Genomic DNA, 14,348 nt, shown 5'->3' with positions numbered 1-14,348 from the left:
TAAAGTTTCGGAATTTTTAAAATTACATTTCATTTCGCCATATCTGGTCTAAAACCTAAATTAATTTTCTAAATGTCTACATGTGAAGTGTGCTAAAAATCTTATTTGACATTCTCTAATTTCATTGAAATAATTTTGTGATTAATTAAATTTTTAAATTATGAAATTAGAAAAACTCAAATCAATAAAAAAACAAATAAGGTTAACTTTTCTATAATTTAATAAAAACACTTGCAACATTTAACAAAAACAATAATAAATAATCAACATAAATATTACAACAACATAACAACTTCAAAAAGATCTCCCCACCACTATGGCCGATCCGAGTCTTTGTTGCAGATTCTGCAAAAGATCAATGCTGGAAATAGTCTTTGTTTTAAAAAGAAAAATCATCACTGCCACTCACTTGATCACTCAATTCACTAACTTTCGAAAATCCTGAAAGAGAAACTGGAGAAGACGACTTGGCATCTATTAATGGTTGATTTCTATCGTAAATACCGCCATGAATAACCAAAAATTTATCGCGAGGAATATTTTTTGGATCCAGTTCGTCTCCTTTATTCAAATAAGAAGTATCTTCCAATTTCTTCCTTCTGTCGAAGTCTTCTAGATTGATTCTAGTTTTAGAAAATCTGAAAATTTTTGGATATTCTTCAGCTCTGGTTCTGCCTTGAAGATGATTTAATTTAGTAATTATTTGTCCGACCGTTGTTTTCTTTTTCTTCTGTCCAGGACGAGATACTCTTCTGTCGACTAATCTACCGCTAAATTCCTCCGGCGAAAAAGGGGTGGGAGATTGTTCAATGTAACCGGTATCGAGTGACTCGCTCATTTTAGGAGATGCTGGGAATTGTGGAAAATGGCTGAAGAGCGCTTCTATATGCTTGACATCGTGAATGCCGTGAGCAGAAGCAGAATGCTGTCGATGATCTGGAACCACTCGAAATTCGTAGCTGCCAGGATTGATTGTACTTATATGATGACTCTCTTCAGACAACATGTCAGCCGATCTCACCCAAGGCATCGCCAACACGAAAATTACAATCGAAAACTAAAAATAAAAGATAAATAAGCATTTACAACAAACGCTTAATTTCAAATGGAAGAGTAAATTTTCACATGAATTATTTAGATAATAGTTTCGTTTTTATGTGTTCTTTACAACAATTTACAGACACATTTAGCTCATGCCACTGGCATTTTAAACCTAATCGAAATGATTACAATGAAGCAGTTAACAATTTTAAGTATTCTAGACAATTTTCAGATTACTTACTTGTTACAGAGCAACTCTTTACATAAATAGACAAATTTGTAAAGCATTTACCCAAAGTTATTTTTTATTATTAATGGATTAAAGTGAAATCATCGTATCTTAGAGCAAAACAATAAACATCGATTTGGATATTTTTAAAAGCGATTTTTAAACACGGAGTGTTTCCTCAGTAAACAATCCATCATCATTTCAATAGAAAACAGAACTAGTAAATGTTTCCATTAGAGATATTTATCGTCTTACTAACGATAATTAATTAAGTTATTTCCTGCAATAAAAGATATAAAGCTGTAACGAATGCAGCGAAAATACAAAAGGTAGTAAATAACATAACGATTATCTTAAATAAGCTATTAAGTATTTGACATAAATACTGCGCTTTGACAGGACAATTAATCATTCGAAAAATACACAACCTTAAACAACTAACCTAATCTATTGCGTAAAAGTTAAATCAAGAAAAAAAACCACAATAAAAAAAGTCCGACCTTGACATAACGGAACGTTATACCAGAGTAAAATATATACTCGACAATTCATAACTCATAAGCCTGGGATGTCGGAAACTTCAAATCAAAACATGGTGAGTAGATTATAAATAAGCGGATGAACAATTCGGTTAAGCACCCGATTATCGTAAATATTCTTACATTAATATTTGTAAGCATCGAAGTATCTTTGCTATTATTATTATTATTATCATTACGATCATCATTATCAACGCCAAGAAAGTTATTTAAAATAGTACAGTTTAGCAAATACAAAAATAATTTAAAAAGCTTGTTGTTATAATAATAATAATAATAAAATAAAATAGAAGATTCATCGATAGTCTAGGAAATAGAAAAAGAAACGACCTTGACACGGGCAACAATCTTTTGTTGTGACTTTGGAAGAAAATCGTTGATCTCATTTTGAAACGGAGTCGAGGACGTGTGACTGTTATGGATAGAAAAATAGAAAATATTTACGGAATCGAATTACTCTACCGCTTTCAACTCTTCTGAACCACTAGAAACAAAACATTCGCATCCATTCTATACACCTGTATTTAATGTAACTTAATCTACGATCTATCAACAAACCAGCCTACACCAAATTCGATTTAAAAAAACTTAAAAAATCTTTTTTTAAATATTAAAACTTCCTTAATGCAATATAATAAAGCACACAGTCATACGCATTCTAATCAATAAAATAATAATGCAAATGTCTTAAAAATATATAAGAAAGGTTATTAGAAAGAAACAAGCAATGGACTTACCATTTTTGCTAGTTTATCCTAAGATACTGTTTCCTTAATGTTTAAGCTGTTAATAAAATTCTCCGGCGAATATTAATACTTTTATTAGAGTGGTCGGGTCCCGCCCACAGATGCGATGACTGAAAACGAAAGTTGGTCAATGGTAAAGTTGGCAAATACACCGAGTGTCGAAGCATCTGATTGGATATCGTGACTCGTTCAATAAAACAACGGTAGAAACGGTATTGGCGTCGAGAGGTGAAAGTTTTGTAGAGCGTAACCTCGGTGTAAGCTAACCGAGCGTGCACGTCGCATATTGTTCTTTTATAATATATCAAAAACGTCGCATAACACATCATAGCTCCAAAAGTGGATTTAGAAAAAAAGATGATATTACTTTTTATGTTTAAACAATTATTTCCACGTAAGAAGATCCGTATTAAATCTTCCCCCTTCTTTATAAGAAGCAATCATGCGTAGAAACGTTTACATTACTTAAAAAAAAACTATCAAAATAATTTTTTGTGAATAAACAGTTACGCCGTCGGATTTAGTTTTATACGATTTTTTTTCTTGGTTTTTTAACGCTTTTGATTTAATAGTCCATATCACGCGTATTCAATAACAGATTTGTAGCGTATTCAAGCTATTCACAAGGATTAAAATGGATATTCACGATGCATTAATGCGAATAAAAAATGTGTATTATCGAAGAGAAAAGGTTGGGATGGGCTAATTAACAGTAAACATTAAAAAAAAACTTTTTTGACATAGAAGAAGTATCGAGCTTAAATCATGTTAAAAACCGCTTTAATAGTTATCTATAAAATTAAGTTATTGGGTCGAAAAGGGACTTTACTTCAATTACTAAATCAGAACAAAATACAATATAAAATGGGTTAAGGGGAGCTACCTTGTGCTTATTTTAAATCGATTTATCACATTTGGTTATAACTGTAATTAAATTAAACTCCGGAGTTGTATTTAACAACGTTTCACTATTTTTTAATTACCTTATCAGCGCAAAATATTACTAGTATGAGTCATTTTTCTCATATTTATGTTACGAAACGGATAATTGAAAATGTTTCAATCCAGTGGTTTTATGTTTTCTGTTTTGGTGATAATTGATTCTTCGAGATAATCCTTCGGTGACATCACGTACGCGTGTTAAATTCATTGGCTGTTCATTTCCCCAGTTGAACTTCCCATCTTAGGAACAATTTAATGCTCATTAGTTTTTCCTAAAATAAATTTGTTCGTATATCTATAAATACGATTCACGTGTAAAACGATCTTTATAATTTTACGCATCGTTAATCGATTGGTTAATCCACGGATATTTATTATTTTTAAGATTATCCACATAAATGTCAGTAAAAATGGCAACGTCGTAAAATTTTCGTTAAAATAGTTACGTAAAAAAATAAGTTTTAAAAATGCAAATGGAGTGGAAAACTAGAGTTAACGTTTAAAAGGATTTATAAGAAAAAGCTCAAAGTAAAAATATGCTGAAAATTATATTTAACCAGACATAACAAAACTTTACAACAATAGCAAATTTTAAATCAGATATTGCTTTTAACGGTTGTTAAAGCCGTGAAATTAAAAATGTTTTATTGTAGTACGAAACTCTACGGTAATTAATCTAGTACAGTACCTATAACAATGTCGTAAATATTTAATTATTAATTTAAAATATTGTTTAGTAGTTATTTGTGAATGATTGACTAAATATTACTTCCGTCATGCTATATGACCTAATACTGACATGTCAAGGTATAAACAAAACCAGTACACGTAAACCGAGGTTACGCGTCTTCAATGCCGAATATTACTCGGTGTAATATTACTAATAAGTTAGTAAACTTAAAGGATTTAATTGCCTACATCGTTTGATATTTTCGGAGTTCTCTTAATCTCTCTACGACCTTTAATTGGTTTTTTTTTCTTCTTTTTCTTTTTCGACAGTTTTTTTTCTTCTTTTTCTTCATAGCCTCTACTAAAGCGCCTTTACTTATATGGGTGTAACTAGTTTTTAATGTTACTTTTTTAAAAAATCGATATTATCATACGAGTGAGTCCCGGAACGGAATTTTTCCTTTTAGCGTTCGTCCTTCCATAAAAACTTCCAACTGTTTTTATTTATTATTATTTTTTTTCTGGAATCTAATAGTCTGTATCTTATCTCGCATCGCTCAAATTCGAAATCGCTATAATCTATAATGTAATTTTATCAAATTTTCTTAACGAAATAAATAATTTTCTCTGAGATTTTGTTCAATTTTAAATGTGGCCTTTGTATTTAATCTAAATGCCTATATAAAAAGGTGTTACGAACCGTAAAAAGTTAGTTTTATTTAAAATAGAAAACTTTAATTAGAACGTTAGACTTATTTGTGGGAGGGTTTCTTTTGCAATTTTTTCCTAAATCGAAACCCGAAGTTTAAAGATTTTACAATGAAAATAAACATTATAATGATGCAATTTCTTATAACTATTTCCTAATAGTAAGTCATGGTCTTCTGTTTTCCTGATGTGCCAACTGGCCTGGCCTCCAATTTCCAGTTTTACAAAAATCCCAGTTTAACATTTTACCATACATAATCTATAATCTACACAATTATATATATATAGCCGTATATTATAAATACGCTTAATTCACCTCTACATATCCTTATTTAGAGAAAACTTCATTAGATGGCATTACTGCTTCTAATTAAAACTCTTAATGGGTTATTTCTGTAGAAGATGAGCCGATTTACTTTAGCTGCATTCCAATCGATTGTCCTATTTATGTGAAAAGAATCAAAAGATGAAAAAGAAAACTTAAAACAAAGTTTTGTTTAATATAAATGGAAGGGGAAAAAAGCTGTGAAAAAAGAATAAATCTATCGACTGGTTTCAGTTTTCCAGACTACCCTACACTTGTATCGATCACTGCTCTATACACAAACGTTTTTCGTAATGTTAAATTAGAAAAAAACTTAATCCGGAACTTGAATTTTACTTTCATGGCCTTCATCTAGAGAAAAGATATGCATGAGCGATGGTTCGGTTGGTCCATTGTCTTATAAATTCATTTCTCGAAAAATATTTTCTACGAAAACATTACATTCAATTGAGTATGGAGTTTGATTTTAAGAGTCCTTTTTATAACGAATTCTTTCTTACAGATTTTTTTTTTTCCTATTTAAAAAAAGTTCTATTCTCGAAACAAAGATAAAGATTCGATTTTATTTGTTTTTAACTTTCTAGTAGCTTCGTTATTGGGAATTAGTCTTTCCCGTGATCTAATATTAACACAACAGTAAGACGTCACACTCCCCTATTATCTAACTTCTTTTTTTAGAAAATTGCGCCATCTAATGGTATACAGAATAAACTAAAAAAAAAAAAATTGTTAAAACATAAAAACTGTCATAAAACTTAAATAATAATCAAAATAATAAAGTAAATAATTCAAATCATTTTGGCCACAAACTATCTTCGTAACTAAACAATTAACCAATTCGTTTTGTAGATGGCGCTATCTATTAATTACGTCAAACCAAAAAATTCAAAATATGGCATAGCTATGCAGAAAAGAAATAATTATAAACACCTTTATCTATTGATAAATCGCGAAAAATCACTTCTAAAAAAAATTCGTTAGCATTTTATTTTATTTTATTTTAAAGAGAGTTCTGTGCAGAACAGAATATTAACTCGGTCGAGTCATAAACAAAAGTTGGACAGATAAAAGTCTGAATTTTAAGCTTTAAACCGACTTACAAACAAGATATCCTATCTGATAAGTGTAAATAGAAGTTTCATTTGATTAATCTTCAGTAAATCGATATGGTCTTTTTAAATATTATTTCTATTACTAGTTTTAAAGACCGGATTAGTTTTTAAAAAGGAAAAAAAAGAAACCGATGTCACGATCGTGTTCTTTAAAGTATTATATATATATATATATATACATCACGTTACTTTGTTTGCATTTTACGCATCGTTATCTGAAAACTGAAATATTTTTCTTTATAATTTCAAAATCGCCAAAAAATAGCCCAGTTTATATCTCCGTTTGTTTACAAATGACGTCAGTGCAAACAAGACTAACGCTGAAATTTTATCAAATACAGTTTGATAATGTATGTTTGACAAGATTAAAAAAAAAAGGAGCTTTTTAACTATAAGCTGATGAATTCCACAAAGTTCGGGCCGCGCGGCGTAACCCGGAACGATTAATGTAAACAAAAGTCTAAACTGTGAATAAAAATAAGGAATGAATACATTATGTATATTTATATACGAGAAAAAATTGAAATATCGAGAAAGTTGGGCGAAAATCTGACGGAACGTTTACTTTAGTAAAAATTAATAGAAATTTCTCATAAAATAAAATAAAAAAATTGTCAACCGAATAAACAGGGTGAATGACATCCGGGATCGGAACCGTGACGTGTCGATGACGTGTAGTGACGTCAGCAGGCTCCTCCTCCCGACAAGTTGCTGCGAAAATTTCCAATCCATGTGGCAATAGGGACGTATTGGTATACAAACCGCGTGTTGGATAAGTGTTCGAACCCGAAAAATCGTTTGGGATAATCGTCTGCAAAGATATAATCGCAGTCGAGGGTGGACCAGTGTTCGATTTCGATTTAGACCGAAGATCATCTGCGTGCTGGGTAAGTTGTGTTTCAGATGTCAATGACCTTGCCCCGTAGTACAGTACATGAATGAAAAGTTTGTTGTGTAATGCCGAATTGTTTCCATATTGTTGTCATTTTACCTACTCGTTACGTTGGTTAAGTTGACATTTAGAAATAAGCTATTTTTTGGCCCCATTCGAAATTCTGGCACACGCATCGTTGACCTGCACCTGTCTACGTTCCAGCTCGTCTTTTAGCAGGACGGGTGGCATGCACTAACGACCATTTCTCCCAACGTAGGGCTGGAACCCAATTTTCTCTTCCCGAACGCCGAAATTGGACGATTTGGCCCAAAGTCGGACGGTCCGATAAACACCTTAAAAGGAGACGAATTGCAGTTTAGTTTTGTACAGAGGTGGAGTGTAAATCACGTGATATTTTAAGATGACGAAATTACCGAGTTTCCCGAACGGATCGCAGTCCAAAGCCTTCGTCTAGGCTGGAGGACGAGCCGTTCACTCGGAGGTCATTGAACTCGCACGACCGCCAGCTTAGGTTTCGTTGCCGCTCGGGACAACAGTCGAAACACCATTTTTGCGTTTCTGACGCCAACCCGGTTTATCCGTTTTTAACCGCGCCCCCAACTTCTCTACCGGCACTCGTTTCCGAGATAAGTAAAGTGAGAAGTTTAGGTCGCGACCCCCCATTTGCCACTTCGCCTCCTCCCCGGAGGTTCCTTTTTCACCGAATTTCAAAGAGGGGGAGGAGCGGAGGACGAGTAGAAGGCCTCCCGGCACGACTACTTCCGGGTGTGTGTGTGTGTGTATGTGTACGTAGCCATGGCATTTTCCACCTTTCTGCAGGCGTCCCTACGAACAATTATTCTACTCCGTCCCCCTGCGCTAGAGATTAACGAGAGAGAGGCCGTTTTAAGTTCGGCTCTACCGTTTAAAGCCCGCAGGACTCGCTTCTCACCTGAGTTCAATGACCGGAGAAAAATCGCCGCGGGCGTTGCTGCGATTGCTCTGACGTTGGGAAAGTAGCGCTAGCTCGCGGGTCAGAGGGTGTCGATCTTTGTTTCCGATCCTTCGATCCTCGTCAACCATCGACTTTGCATAAATCAAAATAAAGTCGACTTCGTGCCGCGATTTTTAAAATCAAATCGATCGCGTAATCGAGGTGCGATTAAAAATTTTCCCAAGCAATTGCGCATCCGGGACGAGAAGAAACTTATAACTCCATAGTTTTTTGGAAGTTACCGCTTGCCCCAGGCTAAAGTACGAAAAATAATAATTTTTGGGCCCTATCGGGTGACCGAGAATGAATATAAGAATGCTGGAATTTTTGAAAGCAGTCATGCGTCGCGGTGACTAGAAACAAGACGGGGGGGGGTAAAAATTAAACCAATTTTTAGATGATCGAAAAGCTTCGCTTCTCTTTCAGAAATCTGGAATGTAGTGACATTTACGCTAATATATTTCCGGGAGTATCATTTATATTATATACGGAAATACTTTTATATAATTTTAGCATAATGCGCGCCGTCGGAATGTCAATGAATTTTAAGCTTTTTTTAAACAAAAAAATAACACGTAAGGACCGGATTTTTATGAAATTGTTAACTTTATGAATTAATTTTATAACCGATTTATATAAACATGTTTTCTTTACGCATTCTAAAATCAGTCGACGATAAATATAATAAAAGAGCAGGTAGAATTATTATTGTTTTTAACGAATCCAGTTTTATCTTAGTGTCAATATACTTCTGTATATTATGTAACCGAAGAAAAGTATACGTTTTCGTAGAAGTCATTTCAAAAAGAACTCAACAGGAAGTGGAAAAACCAACTCTTGATGTTATCGTATTTTACGGTCGGGATTCGTCTTCGGTGGCTGCCGAGATCAAATTTTAAAAATGATTTCAACATCTATAAATAGCAGAACGAGTTAAGGGCATAAATTCACACTTAAATAAACAATGCATTGAACATTTTAATTCAATTTTAACGGTAAAAATACTTGGAATTGTTAAGCTAGGTGTTTAACTTAATGGCTGATTTCCTACCAATTCCTAAATAAGTAGCTCCTTCCTGCGTAGGATATTTGGGTGGGTTTGATACTTAAATACGGGTGGGATATTAGAACTAACCTTTTGAAGGGAAGGTAGAAAAACAAATTACTACAGGTATTTCGTTTCTAAGCGATAAGTTTTAACGCGAGGAAACAAGAACGCCGACAAAGGTAAACTACTACTTTTTTGACAGACGTTATCGACAGACTAAAAACAATAGAAACGGAATTATAATTTGCTCGATTAGAATAACGTGATTCAAAGAGAAAAATGGTGATTAGAATTCAGAATAACAGCTGGAAAAACTGCATTAAAGAATACTTGAACTTTGATACATTTCTCAAAAATAGCATTCTAATTAACTATCGCATCGGTGTGTTCGCATTTATTAGTGTAGTGAAAATGTCTCCGTATACCTACATCATAAGCCATACAGCGACTTTTTGATTATCCCGTAGTGCTTATTACAGTTTACCAAAACCTTAATTTAATCTATTGCATAATATTTCGTTCAGTTTGGTTTAATAAATATTATAATATCCTGTACTTATAATATGAAAATAAACGTAACGTACGAACTAAAACTTTATTAAGTTTCACCCTATTCCTGCTATACGATCGTTATTTCCATTAGAACAATGAGTGTTCATTTTTAAAAAAATCTTGTTATTTTGTCTTCTCGATAGTATTGTAGTTTCTTTTTTCTTATAACGAAGTAACAGCGTGGTTTCTTAATTGGTAACCGCGATTCATAGAGTCACCACCTGTTGAGAGGCGCCAGAAATCGGATGGAAAGAAAATGGTCGACTGCAGACGCGACTTTCACTTTCCTTAAACAGAGGGAAAATCAGATTATATTTCGATAAATTTAATTTATATAATTGAGATAAAAGCAAAGATGTCGGGAGTGGAGAGATGAGTTAGACATTCTTATCCTAAACACCCATCAATCGGGAGATATTAATAGAATGTTTCCTGACAGTTTAGTTTTGCTGATGTCAGACAGTCTTGACAACTGAAGTAAATTCAATCTAAAACACAAATGTTCACGTATACCAGTCACCTTTCGGCGATTAAAAGAACAACTCATTCCAAATGTGTAAAACACTCGCCATGCTTGTCAAAACACACTCGAAATTTTCTCTCCATTTTCAATTAATCTCGTTCCGTTTCATTTAGCACTGCTATTTAAACAAGACGAAATTACCATTTCCTTATTTTTATTTACACATTATCTGCACTTAATATATTTGTTTTCCCATCTTTTCAAAGCTAATCGTTGATTGAAATGGCAATCGTTACTCGAAATAGCAACAAACAAACAATTAAATTATTATTAAAGTAAAAATTATATAAAAGAAACCCAAGCGATACGAATATAGATAAGTTTATCAGTCGAGATAATAAAAATTGCTATAAATTTTTTATTTCTTATTTTAATGCCTTTCGGAAAAATATGCAAGACCTACATTTTAAAACCACAACCAAGATATATATATATATATATATATAAATTTTTTTACTCGTCTACAGTTCTTACGTTGAAGGTTGAAAAAATTCTTTCTAAATTGTGCAACTGTTTCTGATTTGCCGCACGTAACGTAATCTCAGACACGTTTCTTCACTTTAAAAAAATTAATTTTATTAATAAAATATATGATTCATCATTCCTAATTGCGATCGATCGATTTCCGATTAAATATAACATTTTAAAACTTTCTAAAAAAAGAAAAAAAAAATTAATAATATTGATCGGAAATGTCTACATCACTCCTAACATTCCCCGTGTTATCAATTCAAATGCATGTTTGTCTATTCATTATATATGTTTTCTACATTTAAAAATATATTTGAATTGCTTAAAATATTGTTTCAATTGATCTGAAGAAACTTGCTAGAAGGTAGTAAAAGAGAAGAGGGGATAGATGAGTGACTCCCTCTATCGACAATCGAAGTAATATTGTTGCCTCTAGAGAAATCTCTATGTTTGTGGTAGAGCGAGTCATCGACCTTTCCTACCACAAGTAGCATTGTTAATCAACAATGAATGGTCATTTAATTGGAGGACAAGAATCTCACCGCTCCGAACTATCCACCAAACATTAGAGAAATTTCGAAGACATTTTTTAAAAACTATTATTTAAAGTTTGTTTATAAGATTTCCTTTCGTTTTCCTAAAATCGACTTCGACTCTTGTAAGCAAAAGGTTAAAATAGTTCACTGTTTTCAGAAATGTGCAGTTAATAGGATACACACCTCTTATATCTGTCGTTTGGTAAAGATTTAAAAACGAAGTTACAAACAGTGAGGTGCGATTATTAAAGGGGGAGAAAAAACTCGTTCGAGTACTAGAGAAATACTTAAGAAAAAAAAAAAAAAGATTAAAAATTCGGAAATTAACGTTCACGCAATCCGGTGGAACGGCGAAACACTCTCGAGGTCTACGACCTGTTGACACAAAACTGGGCCAATGTCCGTCCGTGGCACCAGAGGTAGATTGCGCATGACTGCTTAAAGGATAATACGCATGCAATGCATATTACGTCACCGCTGAGTTAGATTTACTATTTATAAAGATATGCCCGTTTATTGATGGCTTATCTATAGTATAAATTACCTTAAAATCACTCGGTTTATTCGTCTTGGTTTGCGCGTTGAAAAAATAATCTATAAAATAAGATTATCAATTACTAATACAAATAATATATAATATATTACACAAGAACGATAGCGAATTTAATGTTTAATGAAAAAAAAGAATATAATTTAAATTGATAAAATTATCTTCATTTTTATCAAAAAAACATATTTCAACGAATAATCAGATTGGAAATACTATTTTAAAACTTCATTTTTAAAATAGTATTTTGGATCTCGGATAATTTAATTTTTAAATTAAATTTCATGTTTTAAAAGCTATTTCATCATCTTACATCAGTCACAATGCAAAAGCATTTGTCTCCAGTCGAATTAGTTTGAAATAAACATTATGTTATTTTCAAATAATTTTATCACACTTCTAAATGAATTTAGTTAATGATCAGAAACAAAGATTATCATTACATAATGTCATTTAATCTCTTTTGCAGATCTACTGTAATTCACTCTAATTATTACCGCAAATCATACATAACTCATTTTTTAATCATCATTACAATAAATTCTCTCCTGGATTTGATTTGAAAATTACTACCATTTGAAAAGAAATTTAAAACAAATTTTTGTTTACTAAGATTATTTTTGAATTTATTTGCCCTTAAAATAGTAAATAATAAATCCAAAAATAATCTCAGTAAATAAAAATTGTTGGTGTATAAATTCTTCTAAGGTTTTTTTATTTTTTTTGAGTTTTACAATAAAATGTAATTTAAAAAGTTTCAAACAAGCACTATTTATTACGCAATAAATTTTTGACCTTAAAATTTTGTAATGTTTTTCAAGGATTAATAGTGCAATTCTTTCATGACCTATATCATTAATCCAATAATAATAATTACCAGTTTAATCAAAAAAAAAATTTTAATGAAAATTATAACTCCAATATCAAAGCACTACATAATATAAACAAAATATTAAAACTATATTCAAAAATTAAGAAAATTGCATATAATTAAAAGTGAATAAGCGCATGAGTATTTATCAAATTTTATTATTTATAAATTATTTTTATTATACATTATTACCTAAAATCACTTATTAGCATTAAGTATCAATTTAAGAAAAATATTTTTCATAAATTACACGAATCAAATTTTTATTTTGTTTAAGCTGTACTGTTATGGTGTTCTTTTAGATAATATTTATAATGATATCATCTTTCTATTTAAAAAATTTCTTGAAAATTATTTTATTGTTAATATTTCTAAATATTGATTTTAGTTTTAATTTGTTAAATTATGTTTATTTTAATATATTTTAATAACTGAAAATATTTAAAACAAAAAGCTCACTAGTTAGATTTTATGAAATTAAAATAAGTTTTTATTTTGTACATTATTATATTTGTATAAAATCATCATATTAAAAATATTATAATATGACATTTTATATACATTTACATCAAAGTGACATAAAATGTTACAAATTTACTGATTTATAATTACAATACATATGAAAAGAGTTTACTGGAATAAACTTCCATTCTTACAAACTAAACATTAGGAACACTCAAGTATTTGAATCAAAACAATATTATCACCTCGAATAAAGACTTGACTCAAATGTCTCTTACATGTATCAAACTTTTTCTTACCCTTTTTCTTTCTTGGATGTTCTTTTATAGTCATAGTAACACTGTCTTTTTCACAAGTTTCAAAAAAGTCTAAATTTTCGCTACGTTTATTTACTCTTTCATTACTGGCATCATTGTCTGTTGTAAGAGTTTTCAAGTTTTCAGTATTGCTTGTAGATGTATCTAAACTAACATCAGTATGTGCATCTTGCACCATCTGTTTAATTTCTTTATTCTTTTTTATTTTTGTTTCTGCACCTACTGTGCAAATACATTTTCCAGATACAAAACATGAAACTGGATGAAAAGAAAGTGATGTGAATGATGCATCTTCTTCAGATTTTTCAAGTGTTTCAGAATCAAATTGTTGAAATGCAAAAAAGTCATTTGTATTAAAATTCCTAAGAATTGGAGTTTTAAGTTTAGCTGATTTCTTATACACTTCATCTACATCTCTCATGGCAAGATTCCAATGTTTATCAAAAGCTATAATATATCCTGTACATATCCCTCGAATTTCTGTGTGATTTCTAGTAACAACCTAATAAAATCAGGAAACAAAAATTTTTTAAATTCCTAAATATATACCAATAATCACAATTGATTCTTAAAAATTAAATTTTTTATAAAATAAATAGAATTTGTAATTTATTATTATTCCTAATATTTGACAGTTTATTACTTCAACAACCTTTATAAAATATAAAAGTGTACTTTGCATAACCATTCTAATCAATAAACAGTTTACATTCCAAGAGTTAAAACTTCATTTACCTGAACATTTTAAAAAACTTTTAGATTTAACTTTACTAAACTACTACTTTAAATAAAGCACAATGCAATTTAATATTAAAAACTTAACTAATACATTTTGACTGATT

General features: G+C 31.0%; 2 protein-coding genes across 2 annotated transcripts in view; both read right to left on the bottom strand.

The window, feature by feature from the left end:
• Positions 1-202: 202 nt before the first annotated feature.
• On the bottom strand, positions 203-3,194 carry LOC136986630 (uncharacterized). Its single transcript, XM_067284211.1, has 2 exons — positions 2,547-3,194; positions 203-1,057 (listed from the first exon to the last, which is right to left on the bottom strand). Exons 1-2 carry the CDS (start codon positions 2,547-2,549, stop codon positions 380-382), a joined length of 681 nt encoding a protein of 226 aa, XP_067140312.1. The 5' UTR covers positions 2,550-3,194; the 3' UTR covers positions 203-379.
• A 9,818-nt stretch (positions 3,195-13,012) lies between these two features.
• Lsm11 (U6 snRNA-associated Sm-like protein LSm11) overlaps positions 13,013-14,348 on the bottom strand; it is a 37,069-nt gene continuing 35,733 nt past the window's right edge. The window contains exon 3 of the mRNA XM_067284352.1: positions 13,013-14,008. Within this exon, the coding sequence (XP_067140453.1) occupies positions 13,394-14,008 (615 nt within the window). The 3' untranslated portion in view covers positions 13,013-13,393. The remainder of the gene's footprint in view (positions 14,009-14,348) is intronic.

Source organism: Centruroides vittatus, unplaced genomic scaffold (genome assembly GCF_030686945.1).
Source record: "Centruroides vittatus isolate TY-2023 unplaced genomic scaffold, ASM3068694v2 scaffold_1167, whole genome shotgun sequence".
In the NCBI taxonomy this organism is placed as follows: Eukaryota; Metazoa; Arthropoda; class Arachnida; order Scorpiones; family Buthidae; genus Centruroides; species Centruroides vittatus.
The sequence above is the reverse complement of the archived record's forward strand: the minus strand, read 5'-3'. Positions and strand labels throughout refer to the sequence as shown.